The sequence below is a fragment of the Oncorhynchus gorbuscha genome, linkage group LG17 (genome assembly GCF_021184085.1).
Source record: "Oncorhynchus gorbuscha isolate QuinsamMale2020 ecotype Even-year linkage group LG17, OgorEven_v1.0, whole genome shotgun sequence".
Classification (NCBI taxonomy): Eukaryota; Metazoa; Chordata; class Actinopteri; order Salmoniformes; family Salmonidae; genus Oncorhynchus; species Oncorhynchus gorbuscha.
The window spans coordinates 9,334,504-9,355,765 of NC_060189.1; the positions used below are offsets into that span (position 1 = coordinate 9,334,504).

The 21,262-nt window shown below is 44.4% G+C and overlaps 1 protein-coding gene across 4 annotated transcripts in view; it reads left to right on the forward strand.

Moving 5' to 3' along the window:
- Positions 1-21,262, forward strand: part of LOC124001147 (ribosomal protein S6 kinase 2 alpha-like) — an 86,764-nt gene that overhangs the window by 34,600 nt on the left and 30,902 nt on the right. Inside the window, exons 1-2 of one of the 4 annotated variants that reach the window (XM_046307744.1) lie at positions 14,249-14,335; positions 16,930-16,983. The exons of 1 other annotated variant lie outside the window; for it this stretch is intronic. In XM_046307744.1, the coding sequence (XP_046163700.1) occupies positions 14,288-14,335; positions 16,930-16,983 (102 nt within the window). In that variant the 5' untranslated portion in view covers positions 14,249-14,287. Of the gene's footprint in view, positions 1-14,248; positions 14,336-16,929; positions 16,984-19,226; positions 19,622-21,262 lie in introns of those variants that run through there. 2 more of the 4 variants (XM_046307741.1, XM_046307742.1) reach the window with 2 other exon arrangements.

Here is a 21,262-nt window from a genome sequence, read left to right on the forward strand (position 1 = left end):
TATATATATATAGATAGATAGAGATATATATAGAGATATAGATAGAGATAGATAGAGATATAGAGATATATGTATATACTGCTCAAAAAAATAAAGGGAACACTAAAATAACACATCCTAGATCTGAATGAATAAAATATTCTTATTAAATACTTTTTTCTTTACATAGTTTAACGTGCTGACTACAAAATCACACAAAAATGATCAATGGAAATCAAATTTATCAACCCATGGAGGTCTGGATTTGGAGTCACACTCAAAATGTAAGTGGAAAACCACACTACAGGCTGATCCAACTTTGATGTAATGTCCTTAAAACAAGTTAAAATGAGGCTCAGTAGTGTGTGTGGCCTCCACGTTCCTGTATGACCTCCGTACAACACCTGGGCATGCTCCTGGTGAAGTGGCGGATGGTCTCCTGAGGAATCTCCTCCCAGACCTGGACTAAAGCATCCGCCAACTCCTGGACAGTCTGTGGTGCAGTCTATGGTGGATGGAGCGAGACATGATGTCCCAGATGTGCTCAATTTGATTCAGGTCTGGGGAACGGGCGGGCCAGTCACCTGCTGCACAACAGCTTTTCCAAACATGTTGGAGAGTAATGATTTTAGTTTTTTACATTTTCCGGGTCAAGGTTTGGCTTTTTCAGGAGGCTTTATTACTTCCAGGTGGATGGCGTCTGGAAGGGCATCTAGGAATCTTTGGGTTGCCGGAGAATTTACAGTGCAGCTTTTGATAATCCTTGGTTGGAGTCTGAACAGGTTATTTGTTGCGATTTCAAATGTAATAAAATGGTGGTCCAACAGAGCCACTGGACAAAACTAGACACAGGGTATTACTGTGGCAATGCATAGGTCTGGAGAAATGTTGGACAAAACTAGACACAGGGTATTACTGTGGCAATGCATAGGTCTGGAGAAATGTTGGACAAAACTAGACACAGGGTATTACTGTGGCAATGCATAGGTCTGGAGAAATGTTGGACAAAACTAGACACAGGGTATTACTGTGGCAATGCATAGGTCTGGAGAAATGTTGGACAAAACTAGACACAGGGTATTACTGTGGCAAAAGGTCTGGAGAAAGACAAAACTAGACACAGGGTATTACTGTGGCAATGCATAGGTCTGGAGAAATGTTGGACAAAACTAGACACAGGGTATTACTGTGGCAATGCATAGGTCTGGAGAAATGTTGGACAAAACTAGACACAGGGTATTACTGTGGCAATGCATAGGTCTGGAGAAATGTGGGACAAAACCAACTGAGTCGATGGCTCCGAAATCCTTTCGGAGTGGGTCGGTGGACTTTTCCATGTGAATATTGAAGTACGCTGCTCTTCAGAAAAGTGCACAATTTCTCTCGTTCAGTTTCGCTTGTAAATGTCCACACTGACCGGAAATTACATTTAGTTGACATCGTCTGTGATTTTGCTATTAGTTTGTTAATTTTGAGGTGTCACTACAGTTCCTGATTCGAATCCAGGCTGTATCACATTCGGCTGTGATTGGGTGGCGCACAATTGGCCCAGCATCGTCCAGGTTTGGCCAGGGTAGGCCGTCATTGTGAATAAGAATTTGTTCTTAACTGACATGTCTAGTTAAATTTAAAAAAATGGATTAAAAAGATGCATAATGGGCTTTTCTTGCGTTTTTTTTAGCGCCCCCTTGTGTGCTATGCCCATAGTAGTGTAAATCTCGGGAAGAGAAGGACGTTATGACGATATGAAAACCTGGATACCGTCCAACTTTAATTCCCAGTCTAAACAAACACATGCTGCTACAGAGTTTGAGTGTGTGGCACACACCTAATACATGTCTGTACACACGTGAATGTCTCAGGAGAACATTTAAGGCAAAACAATGCCTTTCCTCTTTGTAAAAGTTTTAAACATTAGATATTGTGCGTTTCTCTGTTGAGCATAAAACATTCTGAATGGTATTAGGAGAATACATTTTAAATGGATTATGTAAACCATTGACAAATGCCCACTCGAAGGAAAATCCTACTAGTGTAATAGTATAGGGATATGAGGTTTGCTGAGACCAATTTTAAATTCCACTTGATCCTGCTTAAATCTGTAGATTAAGCCCTCCCAATACTTTACTGCAATTTGTCAGCATTTGTGAGGACTCTCCTAAAACTACAGGAGTAGACGGGATTGAAAATAATTGACTAATGCACTACTACCGTGTGTGTGTGTGTGTGTGTGACTGGTTAATGTGTTTGGGGATTCAGCTCTTCACTAGTGGGACAACTTCATTGGACCAGCTGTACTGTTTCCACCTGAGGGATTCTCTTAATAAATTAGAATGACTCAATATTATGAATGGTGTTGGCAGTGAATGCACTGGAGACTGAGCTTGTCGTGACACAATGTCTTGCTGTGAAAGGTGTGTACAGTATTTATACATTGGGGCGGCAGGGTAGCCTAGTGGACTAGCGTTGGACGAGTAACCGGGAGGTTGCAAGTTCAAACCCCCGAGCTGACAAGGTACAAATCTGTCGTTCTGCCCCTGAACAGGCAGTTAACCCACTGTTCCTAGCCCGTCATTGAAAATAAGTATTTGTTCTTAACTCACTTGCCAAGTTAGATAAAGGTTAAATAAATAAATAAAATGGGGGGGTGAACCATGAGCAGTTTTCTAAGACGACACCTGGCGAAATGTTTTTCATTTCTTATTGGACAAGTTCAGGTAGTCCTCCTCTGTTTGTTTCCTTTTGGTGCCTAATGAATACAACCCTGTTAGGTTTCAGGACAGAAGGGGTACAGTATGTGCTTTTTCTTTTGTATCCCTCTTTTCTCTAAGTCCATTACCTTCGGTCTTTCAACTCTTCTTCTTCTGTTCCTCGGAAAGCTACATTCTACACATGTTTTTTATTTTTATTTTCAATGCCTCATCCTTGTTATTCACTCTGCATCTCTGTATTCAGATACTGTGATATTTTTTTATTTTCTCTCCACTTAATTCCATCCTTGGCGGTAACGGTCCCTGAGCCTGTAACACACTCTTCCATCCCTCTCTATAGGCCTTGACTTGTTGTTCCAATGGAAACCCATTGGGAGACATGGTGAAGATTTGCTACACAAGCTTTGAGGTGTAAATGCAAACTGTTTTTGGTTTGCTTTTTTTGCTTGTCTAATGTCTCGCACATCTCCAGCTCTTGTCCAGTATTTCAGCAGACGTGCACACAGAATGATACCATCTCCTGTGGCACTTGATTCAGATGGAATGAGGCGATTAGAATGCATGTCCATGATATTAAATGATTGACGTCATGAAATTAGTCATGTCATGATTATTTCCCTGTGTGTGTCTCGCTTCCAACAGCAATCCCTTGTTAATCCTGCCGATTTTGTTTAAACTGTGTTTCACTTGTAGTCCTTCACTAGATGGCCCTAGTACTGTTAGCAGAGTTTCTGCATCGCAGCCGACGCAATGCCAAGTGAACCACTTTAAAAACAGCCTTGACAATAAAATGTTTTACGGAATGCTGAAAACTACATTGCTAATTTGAAGAACCTGATTGGACTAGAATGATTTATTTATTTTTAAATGCTCCTTGTGCCACTCCCGTTATGGGAAAACCTTTACTCTTCTTTTTGTTTTACCCTCTGGCAGCCTTGTCTTTGAACAACAACTTGTCATGAAAAATCTGTCTGCACTTTAGTCTGAGCTGACTGGAGCTGGCTGGAGCTGGCTGGAGCTGGCTGGAGCTGGCTGGAGCTGACTGGAGCTGACTGGAGCTGGCTGGAGCTGACTGAAGCTGGCTGGACTTTGTCTGGACTTTGAACTCACACTGGGCCTGTTGTGTTGGTGAATCTCTACTCTAGCAGAGCACCAGTCAGTGCTTTACTTGACTGACACAGAACCCTTTTTTTTTTGTGGTTCTGCATTAATTTAACCAATGCTGGAGGGCTTTGAAAATGAATTTAAATAGCACTTCTGGATCTGCAATACCTAATCAGCCGCGACTCTGATTGCTTCTGCGGACCCTGGGGGTGTGGGGGGCGCTCAGTTCGCACTTTTAAGTGCGTCTGGTTATCTCAGGCTCTGGTCCTAGGATTTACAGTACGTGCGCCTTGTATCGTTTTGCCGATCGTGACGGTCTTGATGTGGGCCTGAGTGTGTGTCTGTCGATCATTGAGGTCCATTGTGTCCACCCATGTGCGTCATCAGTAGACAGGCGATGGAAGCCCTGCTTTACTGTTTGTAGTACAGCCGCAGCAGGAGTGGAGAGGGCCAGACCGAACGGTGCATGGTTTAGTCTAATTACCCACACTGCTGCTGGGTTGGAGGAGGGCACTAAATCACCAGGTGTTTCTATCCTATCCTCTCCACACAGACCTGTGTTTTTAGTATTTGTTTCCATTCAAATACTTTGAGTGCCTGACTGAGCCAGATGGTCGGTGTTTGCACTTGTCCACTATTCATTGGCTCCACTGCATGCCATCTAGGCATGCTCAATCAAGCACAGCTAAAGTATTTAGACCTGGATTCAAGCAGTATTGGTTTTCTGCTATCTTTCCTGTGCCAGCCTCGCTCTGTCTGGAAGTGAAGCAGCGTTCTATTTGACAAGGATGGCTTCCCATATCAGGGCATCTACTGTGGATGCATTGTCTCTCTTATCCAATCTAACAATGGCCTCAAGCCTCATTCCTTTGAGCTATTTGCACACATGGCATTGGATACAAGTGCAATCAAGAGAAGCCAATCCAACTCCAACCAGCAGATCTCATTGCCCCTCCTGGATTGCACACCGTCTTGTGAGATTGGAAAAACACTGGTCGAGCGTTTTATTTTTTTACGCAACTGTTTGTCTGGGCCCATATTAACAGGACTATATTTGTATAATCAGTACTCTCTAGGCTATGTCTTCATTCAGAGGATTTGAGATGTAGCCTGGTGTTTTCTGTTGTGTATGGGAGGTTAGATGGAAATGTCTTCTGGTTCCATCATATCAGTAAAGCCTGTGGTGGGTTGTCATGGTTACTGTAGCTTTTCTTCAGTACCACAACACAGTACCCTTTTGACATGTGCCACAGAGTAAAGGTGTGTGTACGTACACACACACACACACACACACACACACACACACACACACACACACACACACACACACACACACACACACACCGCCCCTCTACAGCAGTACCCATTCACAGAAATCCTCCCCCAGTCTGTTTCATGGGGCTTTTCCTACCTCATTCATCTAGAGAATCACTGTAATTCAGTCACACACACACTGTAATGATGTATCGCTGCCCAGCTAAAGGAGGTTCCATTAATCAGTGTGTATGATGGGGGTTCTAATGCAGAAGGCTAATGAACAGTTGTCACTGTTTAGATTCCACTTTCTCTTCTGCTATCACCATCAGAGGGAACCCTCTGTAACCTTCTCTGTGTGACAAAGACAAATGTTGTGAGAGAGGGCCAGGGGTTGCCATAGTTTCAATGTGTAGAGACGAGGTGGAGTTTTTCCTTTTCAATCATTTTCCCCATTGAGGTCATCTATACGTCTCCGTCTATAGGGTGCTCTTTACTCTCGGCTGTCTCTGACGGCGTCCGGAATGGCACCATATTCCCTATATAGTGCACTACTTTTGACGAGATTCCTATGGCACCCTATTCCCTATTATAGTGCACTACTTTTGACCAGTGTCCTATGTAGAGAATAGGGTGCCATTTTAGATGCAGACTCCGCCTTGTTTTTATTTATTTATTTGATTTAACTAGTTAAGTCGGTTAATAAGAACCAATTCTTATTTTCGATGGCAGCTTTGTTCAGGGGCAGAACGACAGATTTTTTTACCTTGTGTCAGCTCGGGAATTCGATCTTCCAACCTTTCAGTTAGTAGTCCAACGCTCTAACCACTAGGCTACCTGCGCGCGCACGCTGCTAGGTGTTTTTCTCTGGTCCTCAGATGGGTTGTTCCACCAAAATGGTGCCTTTTTGAGAAGTGTAAAAAAAATATATATATATTATTTTTTTAAGTGTTCCCATCTCAAGAAGTTAGTTAAATAAAAAAAATATTATAGTAAGTGCCAAATAAAGTAATGGTTGAACGCAACCGGGTTGACTTCATCAGCCATAAATTCCCTTGTGAAAGGGGGAATGGAAGCTTGTTGTGTGCAACAGTGAGTGGCAATTGAATGCAAGCTTCACAACTTTTATAATTATTTTCTTTCTTTGCAACATTTCTAGCCTGTATCAAAGGGTAACAGGGTTGATGTGTTTATGCTTGACCCGCTCAGTTTTCCACCACAAAACACCAGAAAATGGCCAAAAAGAGTAGAGCCACTAATGATTTGACGATTAGATGTTCCTTTTGAAAAAATTTTTTAAGGAATTAGTTTCACCAAGAGTTCAGTTCACCTAACAGGGTTGACTTTAAAATGAGGGCTAGATGTGAAATAATCATCTATGTCAAAGCAACAAAATAATTTGGGTTTTACAATGATGGTAAAAACATGGAGAAATGTTTGGGTTTAAGTGGGTTCAAATCTTCCTAGAAGTCAATATGCACAGAGGGACATAGCAGGTCTTCATTCATGTAAAAAAACACATTTTATAGAATTCTCCGTGGTGTATATATATATTAATATAACAGGGTTTTAAATATTGGTGAACAATTTCTACTTAAAATATCATTGCCTTCAGCTTTGCAATGTGCAGCCTGCTCTGAGTGACAGACAGCCTGGTTAGCCCAATGCTTTGAGGGCCATGGTCACAACGCCCACCACTACTCAACCCCCCCCCCTGTCGTGTGGTCTGGCTCAGCTGACCTCTGTTCAGCGTCTTCACATTGGTTATGTTGTTGCTGCTTTTATTTTTAATGGAGGCCGCCTGCATTTGAAATTCGACTTGGCCAAAGTTTCTCCCCTTCAGCTATTGTCTTTGACTCCGTCCTCCATTATGTGTGCTTTAACACGTGTGGTTTTTCTCTCTCTCAACAGTCTTAGATTTATACCACTAGGGTGTGGCCCGGAGCACAGTACACTAACCTTTGACACGGGTTGCCGTGGCAGCAGCACTGTCGTAGGCGGCAAGGCGTTTAACTAAGGCTAAACACACTATCTACATTCAAATGTAGTCTCAACTGGGTCAGTCACTCTGGACTGCAGCCATATCTATACCAAGTCATTACTATGGGATTTACAAGCTATTGAGCGATCCAAAGGCTGCTATTTGATTGTGCCTGCTGTAGGTGTCGGCTGTAGGAGATAGAACTACCAACTGAGTGGCGGAGAGTGTGTAGCTTTTACTTATGGTAAAATGTAGTGCAGGGAAGAGGTGGCCATTTGTGACTCAGTCAGGCAGAGAATGTCATTCACCACTTCAGAGAAGGTGGAATGGCTGTCTGGTTAAATATTTTCTGTGTGGAGGGAACTTCCCACTAAGCTGGGAGTTGAAAGGCAATGGCTCCACGGTTGTACTGTCTGCATGTTCATTTTTAATGTTTTATTTCACTTTTATTTAACTATGCAAATCCGTTAAGAACAAATTATTATGTATAATGACGGCCAAACCCTCCCCTAAACCGGACGCCGCTGGGCCAATTGTGCGCCACCCTATGGGACTCCCGATCACGGCCCAGTTGTGATACAGCCCGGGATTGAGCCAGGGTCTGTAGTGACGCCTCTAGTACTACAGCGCGGTGCCTTAGAGCCCTGCGCCACTCGGGAGAAGGCACCGGGTAGAGTGTTGTACTGTCTGTATGTTAATGTAGAGATGGCTTGTACTATCTGTATGTTGAGGTTGACTGGACTCTAAAGAGTGGGGAGCAGAGACACTGTATTAGGATACTGGAGGATTTTTGGAGGATAGTAGGATTTTACTCTGGTATGAAGCAGCCTGTCTAGAATTTCCCCCACAGTGGAGCTGGCGTGTGTGTGTGTGTGTGTGTGTGTGTGTGTGTGTGTGTGTGTGTGTGTGTGTGTGTGTGTGTGTGTGTGTGTGTGTGTGTGTGTGTGTGTGTGTGTGTGTGTGTGTGTGTGTGTGTGTGTGTGTGTGTGTGTGTGTGTGTGTGTGTGTGTGTGTGTGGACACGTCTTCAAATTAGTGGATTAGCCCATTTCAGCCACATCTGTTGCTGACAGGTGTATACAATCGAGTACACAGTCATGCAATCTCCATAGACAAACATTGGCAGTAGGATGGCCTTACTGAAAAGCTCAGTGACTTTCAACATTGCAGTGTCATGAAATTTCTGCCCTGCTAGACCTGTCCCGATCAACTATAAGTGCTGTTATTGTAAAGTGGAAACGTCTAAGAGCAACAATGACTCAGCCGGAAAGGGCAACAATGACTCAGCCGGAAAGTGAACCGAACCGCCGAGTGCTGAAGCACCTAGCAACACTCACTACAGTTCCAAACTGCCTCTGAAAGCCAACGTCAGCACAATAACTGTTTGTTGGGAGCTTCGTGAAATGGGGTTTCCATGGCCGAGCAACTGCACACAAGCCTCAGATCACCAAGCGCAATGCAAAGTGTCGGCTGCGATGGTGTAAAGCTTGCCGCCATTGGACACTGGAGCAGTAGAAACGTGTTCTCTGGAGTGATGATGACTCTCGCTTCACCATCTGGCAGTCCAACGGACGAATCTAGGTTTGGCAGATGCCAGGAGAACGCTACCTGCCCTTATGCATAGTGCCAACTGTAAAGTTTGGTGGAGGAGGAATAATGGTCTAGGGCTGTTTTTTCATGGTTCAGGCTTGGCCTCTTAGTTCCAGTGAAGGGAAATCTTAAAGCTACAGCATACAATGACGTTCTACACGGTTCTGTGCTTCCAACTTTGTGGCAACAGTTTGGGGAAGGCCCTTTCCTGTTTCAGCATGACTGTGCCTCCGTGCACTCATGCTCTTGTGGGTGAATGGAAGCAAGTCCTAGCAGAAATGTTCCAACATCTAGTGGAAAGCCTTCCCAAAAGAATGGAGGCTGTTATAGCAGCAAAGGGGGGACCAACTCCATATTTATTACCCATGATTTTGGAATGAGATGTTTGACAAGCAGGTGTCCACATACTTTTGTTCCTGTAGTGTATAAAGCAGTTTGTCTGGATTCTTCCCCACAGTGGGGATGTGCGGTAGTGTTTAAGTGTGTGCAAGACATGGGATGTGGGCTATGGGAGGATGTGTGTTAGAGAGAAACATGGGACTTGTGTTTGAAGAGAATTGCAGGCTGCTGTGAGTCACGTTCATGTTCCATAGGAGTGCTTGATATACATCACTACATTTCTGCTGCAGTCAGCCCTTAGCCCTGCTGCGCTTTGTGATGACCTCATTGTTTACATTACGTCATCCTAATCTCCAATCGACCCATCCTGCCACTCCAGACATTACGCCCTCCTAATGCGCCACCATCCCCCCTTTCAACCAGCCCTTCCTCTAGGCTAATGTTACCACTCTATTCCTGCTAGCGCTGCTACTATTATTAATATGACCGTTCCACTACTTCCGCTAATACTACTAGTCACGTTACCAATTTTAAGCAGGTAACGCTAACGGCTAGTAGCCAAATTGCTGCCTTTGCAATTTTTGCTCCATCACTATTGACATGTACCAACTAGCTGTTAGCCTATGCTAACTGAAGGTACTATTACTAGCATTTGCATAGCATTGTTCTGTTGTCTGTGGTGAGTACAACTGGGCCCGATCCCAAATGGACCCCTAAGCCATATGCACCTGTGGAGATCTGAGAGGATTTGACACGTGTCAGCGATATGGTAATAGTTTAACTCTGCCCTCTGATAGGCTAGGTGGAAGTTTCACCATGTTGTTTATTTCATTCAAATCCTCTCAGATCTCCACAAGTGCCCAGGGTTCTACAGTATTACTGTTATTCCATGGACGTGTGGGATTGCGCCTGGTTGAAGTTTGACATTTTTTTTCCTCTGGGATTTTTAAAGGGTGTTTTTTATATTATGTTCTGGACTCTTTTCTTCCTACTGTAGGCACTCTCACCTCAGCCTGACCCTCGACACTCACCCACTCACTCACCCACTCACTCATTCACTCATTCACTCTCCCTCTTCACAGGTGGTGCAATAGACCTGAAACAGCAGGTTATTGTAACTCTACACCTGAGGATGATTCACCCAGCTCCACCTATGGAATTCTTCCACATCTGTACTACACACTGGGGGGGGCACGGCACGGCATGGCACAATTTATAACCAATCAAAACCAATTTTCCCTAGCCCTACAACTAAGCCTAACTCCTAATTCTACCTTAGTCCCCACAAGGTCAAATGCTATTTCTAGGGGACTAACAAAGACTTACCCGGTTGGTCAAACTTTTGTTTGTTCAGTATTCTTGTGGGGACTTGTGGTCCCTACAAATATAGTTAAACATATCCACACACATGACCACACAGTTGTCTGATTTTCCCCCTCCCCCCTCCCTCTCTCAGCTGCTTTACCCACCTGTCAATCTCTCACTGCTGGGGTTGGTGGGGGGGGGGGGATTGTGTCTCTCACTGCTGGGCCTGGCGTTGGGGGTGGGGATCGTGTCTCACCGCTGGGCCTGGGGAGGGTCGTAATCTCACTGCTGGGCCTGGCGAGGGGGGATTGTGTCTCTCACTGCTGGGCCTGGCGGGTTTGAGAGATGATAGAAAACTAGAGACAGAACCCCTCTGCTTGAACACTGCTCCACTGTCTCTCTTAAAGAGAGCAGGGAGGGGAGAGAGGGGCATTCCTCTGTTCATCGTTCATCACCTGAATGATGGGGCCAGGGGACCCTGGCCTGCTGACAAGGCCCAGGCGCTACTGTGTGTGAAAGGAACTCCTCACAGTGACCAGGGTTATCTCCTCTATAATGATGCTACACTAATCTACTGTTACGATGACATCACGAGGCCACACGCACTAAGGTGAGGTAAGCTAATCGTGTGCGTGTGGGGGAGGGAGGGAATCGGAATCAGTTGACTCCATTTTCAACATTAGAGAGTCAACAGGTTTTTTTTAGCACAGAATTGTTTGTTTTGAAGCTTTTGCATTCTCATCTGAGCCAAATCCAGCTGACTCAGCGTTTCACATTGACGTGGCAACAAGTGCTCTCCATAAAATAGCAGCTCCATGCATTCAGCACACTGTGTGTGAGATTTATATATATATATATTCGTGCAGGCAGCAGGAGCTGCTATTTGTAACACTGTAAAAGCATTACTGGGAAGTGTGTGTGTGGTACAATTCAGTGTGTGTGAAAGAGAGAATATATATATATATATATATATTAGTGCAGGAGCTGCTATTAGCAACACTGAAAGCGTGTGTGTGTGTGTGTGTGTGTGTGTGTGTGTGTCAATGTCTATAAGTGTTAGTTGGTGATGTTCGACCTAGTTTCTGATAGTCATGTGCTACATTTCAGTTCCATAGTGTATATGATATGCTCCTCTGGCTTGACATACCTGGAGTTTGGCTCTGAGCTGAAGTGTTTTGGACTGAGCACTTGTCCCCTCTCCCTCCCACCTCGCACTGGGCTGGGGTCCAGTATTTCAACAATGATATCCACAGTGTGTGAGGCTGTACAGTTATTACACACACTGGGGGGAAGGGGAAGGAGAGGGGGCACCGAACCGGTGCACTGAGAGGGTCTGTCAGACAACCTGGTACACGGCCCAGGTGGACAGTCTCATCCTCCCTTCTCCTCGACTAGTCTCCTTTCTTTGTCTCATCCCTCTTAATGTTCTTCTCTCTCCTCCTCTACCAGGCTGCCTTGTCTCTCTCCTCCTCTACCAGGCTGCCTTGTCTCTCTCCTCCTCTACCAGGCTGCCTTGTCTCTCTCCTCCTCTACCAGGCTGCCTTGTCTCTCTCCTCCTCTACCAGGCTGCCTTGTCTCTCTCCTCCTCTACCAGGCTGCCTTGTCTCTCTCCTCCTCTACCAGGCTGCCTTGTCTCTCTCCTCCATATCTTCTTCTCGATTCCTGGTCTGGTGTCTAACGGTTTCTCACTTTTTCTAAAGATCTAGTTCCATCTCTTTCACTGTCTCTCACACACTACCTTCTCCTTTCGCTCCTCTGGGCTACCACCTCTCCTCCCCTGTGTTCTCTCGCTTTCTTTCTCTGCCTCCATATCACCCTGCCTCTTACATCTATATGTCGCTTTGTTGAGCTGGAACAGTGGGACCGTGTTCTTGGCTGCAGCAGCTCCACCTCTAATTTGTAAGTCGCTCTGGATAAGAGCGTCTGCTAAATGACTTAAATGTAAATGTAAATGTAGTCTGTACTGGTGTTAGTCTCTATGGAGTTGGGTCTGTTGTAGAGAATAGACCCACACTGCCCCCTCGTGATCTTTATTTAGCATTACATCAATATGTGGACCACTGGTGAAACTAGGCTTTCTTTACTGCTTGGGGACTTTGACAAAAGCCTTACCACTACATTTCAAGCACATTCTTTCACTACCATTAAACAATGACCCTTTTCACTGTGGTTTTTAAAGGGTATGTGTTTTATTAACTTCATGTGGAAGTGGTTTTGAAGGTTGTTTTAGTTTAACACCAAGTATATTTGCGCAAAACTCAAACAATTCTCTCTCACACTAACTCAAGGTGATTAAAGCCACCGGAGATGCTGTATTCACAAAGAAATGTTTCGCTTCATACAATTGTTGTCTCTCGATGGGAGGCAAGTGCAATTTCAGTACAAAGTATTTCATCCAGTCTGTAAGCATGCAAGTCACTTCCTCTCCTTCCTGTCGTTGCAGAAGGAAACAGAATTTAACATGCTGGATCACGACCAGAGAGATCGCCAGCTTGTAGTCCTAAAAAACTAAATAGATTTAGTATTTTCTACGTCTGGTTCATTGGCTATTGCCACTATTGCGGTTTATTCAGTGGAGACATGGAATGAGTAAGCAACCTAAACAGAGAACTTGTCTGAAGTAGACTTGTCTGGAATTGTTGAGCGGCACTGATACAGCAAATGTATTGTGTTTGTAAATCTTTGTGTAAGCGAACAAGTGAAAGTGTGTGTGATATATATCACACACACACACACACACACACACACACACACACACACACACACACACACACACACACACACACACACACACACACACACACACACACACACACACGTGGACACCCCTTCAAATGAGTGGATTTGGCTATTTCAGCCACACACGTTACTGACTGGTGTATAAAATCGAGCACACAGCCATGCAATCTCCATAGAAAAATGTTGGCAGTAGAATGGCCTTACTGAAGAGCTCAGTGACTTTCAACGTGGCACCGTCATAAGTCATTGTGTCAATTCTGGCCTGCTAGAGCTGCCCTGGTCAACTAAGTGCTGTTGTGACGTGGAAACGTATAGGAGCAACAATGGCTCAGCCGCGAAGCGGTAGGCCTCACAAGCCCACTGAACGGGAACGTCGACGAGGGTTGGAGCGCGAAGCCTGTAAAAAAATTGCCCTCTACCGAGTTTCAAACTGCCTCTGGAAGCGAGGTCAGCACAAAAACTGTTCGTTGGGTGCTTCATAAAATGGGTTTCCATGGCCAAGCAACCGCACACAAGCCTAAAATCACCATGCGCAATGCCAAGTGTCGCCTGCAGTGGTGTAAAGCTAGACGACATTGGACTCTGGAGCAGTGGAAACGTGTTCTCACGCTTCACCGTCTGGCAGTCCAACGGACAAATCTGTGTTTGGCAGTTGCCATGAGAACGCTACCTGCCCCAATGCATAGTGCCAACTGTAAAGTTTGGTGGAGGAACAATGGTCTGTTTTTCATGGTTCGGGCTAGGCCCCTTAGTTCCAGTGGAGGGACATCTTAACACTACAGCATACAATGACATTTACATTTACATTTAAGTCATTTAGCAGACGCTCTTATCCAGAGCGACTTACAAATTGGTGCATTCACCTTATGACATCCAGTGGAACAGTCACTTTCTAGACGATTCTGTGCTTCTGACTTTGTGGCAACAGTTTTGGGGGAAGGCCCTTTCCTGTTTCAGCATAACAATGCCCCTGTGCACAAAGCGAGGTCCATATAGAAATATTAATACCCATGATTTTGGAATGAGATTTTCGACGTGCAGGTGTCCACATACTTTTGGCCACGTGGTGTATTTCTTCTCATGGCTGCAAATATACATTTCTCTCCCCTTGACCACACCTGAGGAACGGACTTGAACATTCAGTCTTCTACCGGGGGTGAACATGTGCTTTGCATTTCCCCATTTGTGTGAGAGAGATGAGCGTACTGCCCCATTCTGAGTCACAGCATGTCTGTGTGTCAGTCGAAGTCAGAGACAGTGTGACATGGGAAGCTCTGATCGACAAGATGTGGAGACACATATTTCGCACCAAACAAGGTTTCCGCATAACCCAGGCAAGTCTCAGACCCTCTGTTTTCAGCGTGTGTGTGGTGTATTTTAGGGGCTAGAGAAAAGGTCCCCCTGTGAGGGCGGTGGGTTTGGAGAACTGTGAGGTAGGAAACACATGGTGGTGTGTCTCCTGACTAGCCTTGACAAGCCCCAGCTACTCATTCTCTGTCTGTCAGAGGAAGAAGGCCACAGTACTGTCAACTTGGACTCTACTGAAACCTCTAACCTTCACTTAAAATGAATTGTGGCATTCCCCAGCATTGTGTTCTGTATCCAAACTGAAGAAAACGCTCTGAAACAGAGGAACTATCTACACTAGTCCAATAAGAAACACATTTTCCTTTCATTTCCAACGTTTAGAAATGTTTTGCTAGCTACAACATGCTGGAGCCCTGAGGAACACGACCTAGCTCTCTCTGAGATATTAGAAGCCTGGCAAACCAAAGTCTACATCGGACTAAAACTCGATCTGTGTAGATGTTACGACTACAGCAAAAAGGTTTTAGTTGGCACACCGTTTTTGGTTTATGTATTTGTATGTGTTTGAGTTACCTTTCACTTTCCATTTGCTGTGAGAAGATTCACATTGTTCCATAATTCCACAAAGAAATTCAATTACCGCTAGTCAGCACTTATGTGAAATCCTATGGAGTGTGCTGTCGAGTGAATTGCATTCATTTACAGCTTCTTGGAAGAGCGACTGTGTAAGGACAGGTTTTCTAAACTCTCTGACAGCTGTAGAATGTGTGAGTGGCTGTTGGTAGAGCACGGTGCCTGCGACGGCAAGGATTGTGGGTCCGATTTCCTGGGGCCACCCGTATGAAAAACGTATGCAGACTTGACTAAGTTACTGTGGATGAAGGCTTCTACTCGATTGGAATATACAGTGCCGTCAAAGTATACATACCCCTTGACTTATTCCACATTTTGTGTTTACAGCCTGAATTCAACATTTTATTCAAATGTTTTTTTAAATGTGTCTTACCCATCTACACACAATACCCCATAATGACAAACTGAACCTGTTTTACATTTAGATTTCAAATGTATTGAAAATGAAATACAGACATCACATTTACATACGTATTCACACCCATGATTCAATACCTTGTAGAAGCACCTTTGGCGGCAATTACAGCTTTCAGTTGTGTGTGTCTGTTCACTAATCTGAATTCAGGGATTTTCTGCCAGATGCTCAAGCTCTGTTTTAAATTAGATTGGGAGCAGCAATATTCAAGTCTTTCCACAGATTTTCCACAGGGTTCAATTCTGGGCTTTGGCTGGACCCCTCGAAGGACTTTAACATTATTGTTCTGTGGCCATTCCAGCATGGCCCTGGCTGTATGCTTGGGGTCATTGTCCTGTTGGAACATAAATCCTCTCATCGATGCTTCACGGTAGGGATAGTGTTAGATGGGTTACTGGTTGTGCCTGGTTTTCTCCAGACATACTCTTTGGCCTGAATGCAAAGCACTAACATTTGTCTCAACAGGCCACAATATTTTACCTGATATCAGTCTTTCATGTGCCTTTTTGCAAACTCTGGCCACTCTCCCTTAAAGCCCAGATTGGTGAAGTGCTGTGGAGACTGTTGTCCTTCTGGCAGGTTCTCTCATTTCAGCCAAGGAACTGTAGTTCTCGCATCTTGGTCATTGGATTCTTGGTCACCTTCCTGACCAAGGTCCTTCTTGCCTGGTTGCTGAGTTTGGTTGTACGACCAGCCTTAGGCAGAGTCTGGGTAGTTCCATATATTTTATAATTTCCCAATGATTGAGACCACTACGCTCTTGGAAACTTTCAAAACTCTAGAAATTGTTTTTATACCCTTTCCCGATTTTGTCTCATTACAATTCTATCTCAGAGATCTATGGACAGTTCCTTGGACTTTATGGTATAGTTTGTGCTCTGACATGCACTGTCAACTGTGGAACCTTTATCTAGATGGGTGTGTTTCTAATTCATGTCCAAACAATTGAATTGGCCACCTGTGGACTCCAATCAAGTTGTATTGATCAAAGGAATTTGCTGCACCTGAGCTCCATTTGTAGTGTCATAGCAAAGGGGTGTGGCTATTTTAAATTTCTGTATTTCATTTTCAATAATGTCTAATCATATTTTCAGTCATTATGGGGGGGGGGGGGGAGAATTCAGGCTGTAACACAAAATGTGCAATAAGCCAGAGTTTGAATACTTTCTGAACACACTGTATTTAATATTGTCATGAAGCCCCAGGAAGCGAGCGAGAGTTGTGACAAGTCTCTTTCTGTGGGTTATCAGAGAAACAGGAAGTGAAGTGTGGGAGGGCAGAGCTGCATCCTGTCATCTGTGTGTGTGGCAACCAAACCATCCTGACTGCCCGGGTGGACAGGACACACAGTTGCTGACGTGTGTGTGTGTGGCCTATTTATAGAGCCCAAGTATCAAAATAATGGCCTGAAAAATAATACCTATACCGATGGCTCTAAATGTCATAAGGTAGCCTCAGAAAAATCAAATATTTTCCCTGCATCACCTCTACAACCGACTTGTTCCTATAGAACACTGCATGTGAATCACAGCCGAACCTGACGCCCTTCTCCCTCTAACACCTCCCAATCAGGACAGGTCCCATATTACCTGGGTAGAGAAGGACTTTGCCAATATTACTGCAAAGGTAAGATTATTCCTCATTCAGTGGCCTTATCCACAGCTAAGTCAATACACTCTCTTCCTCAAATGCTTTGCCTTGCTGAGCTAAAATCAATATTGTGTCAACAATATCAGAAAATGTTGCGAATAATATGCTTGTCTGTCTGTCGACTCAGAGTGAAATGCAATAGCGCTGTGGCTGTCTCCTGAGCTGTGTCTGTCTCCTGAGCTGTGGCTGTCTCCTTAGCTGTCCTTAGTAATTTGCTTCAGAATTTGACAAGGCACCTTTTTCATACATCTTTGCTGAAGAAATATTATTTTCAACATCTGGTTGAAATCCGTGTGGATTTTCTAGGGTTATCATCATGTGATTTTTTAAATGGACACCTGATGCTTCAATGGATCTCCATTGAAAATATTTCTTAGACGAGACAGCATATAGGGAGGAGGTAAGAGACCTGGCCGGGTGGTGCCAGAATAATAACCTATCCCTCAACGTAACCAAGGCTAAGGAGATGATTGTGGACTACAGGAAAAGGAGCACCGAGCACGTCCCCATTCAGTGGAGCAGGTTGAGAGCTTCAAATTCCTTGGTGTCCACATCAACAACAAACTAGATTGGTCCAAACACACCAAGACAGTTGTGAAGAGGGCATGACGAAGCCTATTCCCCCTCATGAAACTAAAAAACATTTTGCATGGGTCCTAAGATCCTCAAAAGGTTCTACAGTTGCAACATCGAGAGCATCCTGACCGGTTGCATCACTGCTTGGTACGGCAATTGCTCGGCCTCCGACCGCAAGGCACTTCAGAGGGTAGTGCGTACGGCCCAGTACATCACTGGGGCAAAGATGCCTGCCATCCGGGACCTCTACACCAGGCGGTGTCAGAGGAAGGCCATAAAAATTGTAAAAGACTCCAGCCACCCCAGTCAGACTGTTCTCTCTACTACCGCATGGCTACTGAAGACTCCCGGACTATTTGCATTGTGTGCCCCCTCCAACCCCTCTTTTACGCTGCTGCTACTCTCTGTTCATCATATAGTCATAGTCATTTTAACCACATCTACATGTACATACTACCTCAATAAGCCTGACTAACGGGTGTCTGTATGTAGCCTTGCTACTCTTTTTTTCAAATGTCTTTTTACTGTTTTATTTCTTACACACACACACACACACAGACTTTCCCCCCCGCACCATTGGTTAGAGCCTGTTGTATTGTACCTGTTGTATTCAGGGCACGTGACAAATAAACTATGATTTGATTAGTCCAGGACTCTGCATCCTGGGAACTTATCCTACATTCCTTGTCTCTATCACATCACAAACGGAGTTGGGGCTGCGTTCATATGGCAGATGGCATCGCTGTTAAGAACATTGGGCCAGTAACCGTAAGGTCGCTGGTTTGAATCACCGAGCTGGTGAAAACTCTAAATGACTCAAATGTAAACGTAAATTATACTGTGAGGATAATAGTGGCGCGATCAGCAGGATATGTTTTGGAACATTCAGATAAAAATGTATATATCTCACAAACATGCTTCTCTCATGTAGACCGAGGAATCATGTCGTCTCAATTCATGGTATTTGTATCTGCAACGTTAAACTTTTGGCAACTGAAGGTGGCCTAGGTACAAGTGGTACAGTACAAGATATTTAGATCCTGTCTAGTCATGCAGTAGAGTTCTATAGTACCTAACATGGGATCTTAGGAGCTTGAAGTAGTGACTTAGAAAGCCGATGGAGACTGAGTGAAACAGTGTTCGGTGAAGCTAAGAGGAAGTGTGGATTGATTTATATAGACACAGTGACAGTGTGTTTGTAGGGATGTGGAAGTTCCTCTCCTCACACACGGGTAGATGGTGGTGGCAGGAAAGTGGCTGTAAGGGATTCCTGTGTCCTGGCCCATCTCACTCACTCTTTTAGAACGCGAGAACGAAGGAGACAGAGCTCTCTCTCTATTCAATTCAAGGGGCTTTATTGGCATGGGAAATGCATGTTAACATTGACAAAGCAAGTGAACTAGATAATGTACAACAGTGAAATAAAAATGAACAATTAACCTTACACTCACAGAAGTTCCAAAAGAATAAAGACATTACAAATGTCATTATGTATCTCTATCTGGGTCATAACGTTGACCGTGAGGGAGGTGACACCTCACCACCCTGGCCACACCTCACCACCCTGGCCATAGCAGAAGGGAAGTTGTCCTGTCTGTCTTTCACACACTAGTTGTGTGGGTTCTGCACACAGGTCTCGAACTTCCTGCCTCTCTCTCGCTCCCTCTCTCTGAGTGTCTCTTTCAGTTCAGCAGTAGTCAAAGCTCTGTGCTAGCAGAGGACAGGACACAAAGTTAACAGCTTACATACAGAGGACAACGTTCACCTCATCTTACGTGGCAGTCTACCAGGCTAGTATGAGATTGAGGACTTTGTCCAGAGGTAGGGGGGGATGTGACTGAGATGAAGAGGTCTAGGTTGGCAAGGCGATGTTGAGATGGACAAGGACGGGAGGAAGTTGAAAGTGAGCCGCTTGCTGACCCTCTTCTTCCTCTTCAAGAAACACCAGACCAATGCTTTGGCCAGCTGCAGCGTGCCACAGACAGGCAATGAGACCGACTCCTCATGTGAAGACCGTCAGAACAGAACCCGGTGTATGGTAATGTGGTCTTCACACCGGGGGCGAATCCCAACTTCCACTTGTCAAATTTCCACTTACATGGTCATGTGTTGAAGTGTATTTTCGACTAAGCTGAAGGTTTTGGGCCCATCGATAATTAGATCTGGGCTTGTTGTTAATGGAGCAGGAGATGTGTGTTAGAATGTATTGTTTGCATTTCCTGTGGTCTTCTTTGTTGTGCTTCCTGTTGACAGACTATGAATGTGCAGTGCCAAAAGCAGCTGTTAAGGTATATGGCAGTTGTGTAGGTGTATTAATGAATGAACACTTATTCTATTGTGCTGTGTGGCAGCAAGTGTTATGAGAGCTTATTGTGGTCGAAGCAGTCTGACTCAACGGGTTGAAGGCCTTCATATCGCAGGTGTTCCTCATTATCACCTTGGTCCTTATCCAGTTCCTGTGAAACACCTGAATAAGTCAGTGCTTCACAGTATGTCAGTTATTTGAATCCTAAACACAGAGATGCAGTATGAAAATGCAACCGTATGTTTGTCATTCAGAAAGTATTCAGATCCCTTGACTTTTGCCTCATTTTGTTACGTTACAACCTTATTTTTTTGAAGGATGTTTGACAAGCAGGGAATTGGCAATGTACTGTAATATTGTTCTTGACGGTAGGGGTTCGTTTGTTAAGAATGTACTAATTTATTCCAAACAACTTATCTTGATTACCATGAACGTACATTTTAACTACCTGCTAGCTTTGTAGGAGATCGACGCAGTGGGTTTGAGGGGTTTTTACTTTACACAAGTCAGACTGTGTAAGCTAGGTGTGGTTGTTGTAATTTCATGGTGACTCAGTGTTAACTAGTGTTAGTTCTACCATCATTAGTATGATTATCTACTCACTATGGTTGGGTCACTGCACATTTATTTATTTAATTTCACCTTTATTTAACCAGGTAGGCAAGTTGAGAACAAGTTCTCATTTACAATTGCGACCTGGCCAAGATAAAGCAGAGCAGTTTGACACATATAACAACACAGAGTTACACATGGAGTAAAACAAACATACAGTATAAACAAGTCTATATACGATGTGAGCAAATGAGGTGAGATAAGGGAGGGTAAAGGCAAAAAAAGGCCATGGTGGCAAAGTAAATACAATATAGCAAGTAAAACACTGGAATGGTAGATTTGCAGTGGAAGAATGTGCAAAGTAGAAATAAAAATAATGGGGTGTAAAGGAGCAAAATAAATAAAATAAATACAGTAGGGAAAGTGGTAGTTGTTTGGGCTAAATTATAGGTGGGCTATGTGCAGGTGCAGTAATCTGTGAGCTGCTCTGACAGGTTGTGCTTAAAGCTAGTCAGGGAGATGAGTGTTTCCAGTTTGAGAGATTTTTGTAGTTCGTTCCAGTCATTGGCAGCAGAGAACTGGAAGGAGAGGTGGCCAAAGAAAGAATTGGTTTTTGGGGGTGACTAGAGAGATATACCTGCTGGAGCGTGTGCTACAGGTGGGAGATGCTATGGTGACCAGCGAGCTGAGATAAGTGGGGACTTTACCTAGCAGGGTCTTGTGGATGACATGGAGCCAGTGGGTTTGGCGCCGAGTATGAAGTGAGGGCCAGCCAACGAGAGCGTACAGGTCGCAATGGTGGGTAGTATATGGGGCTTTGGT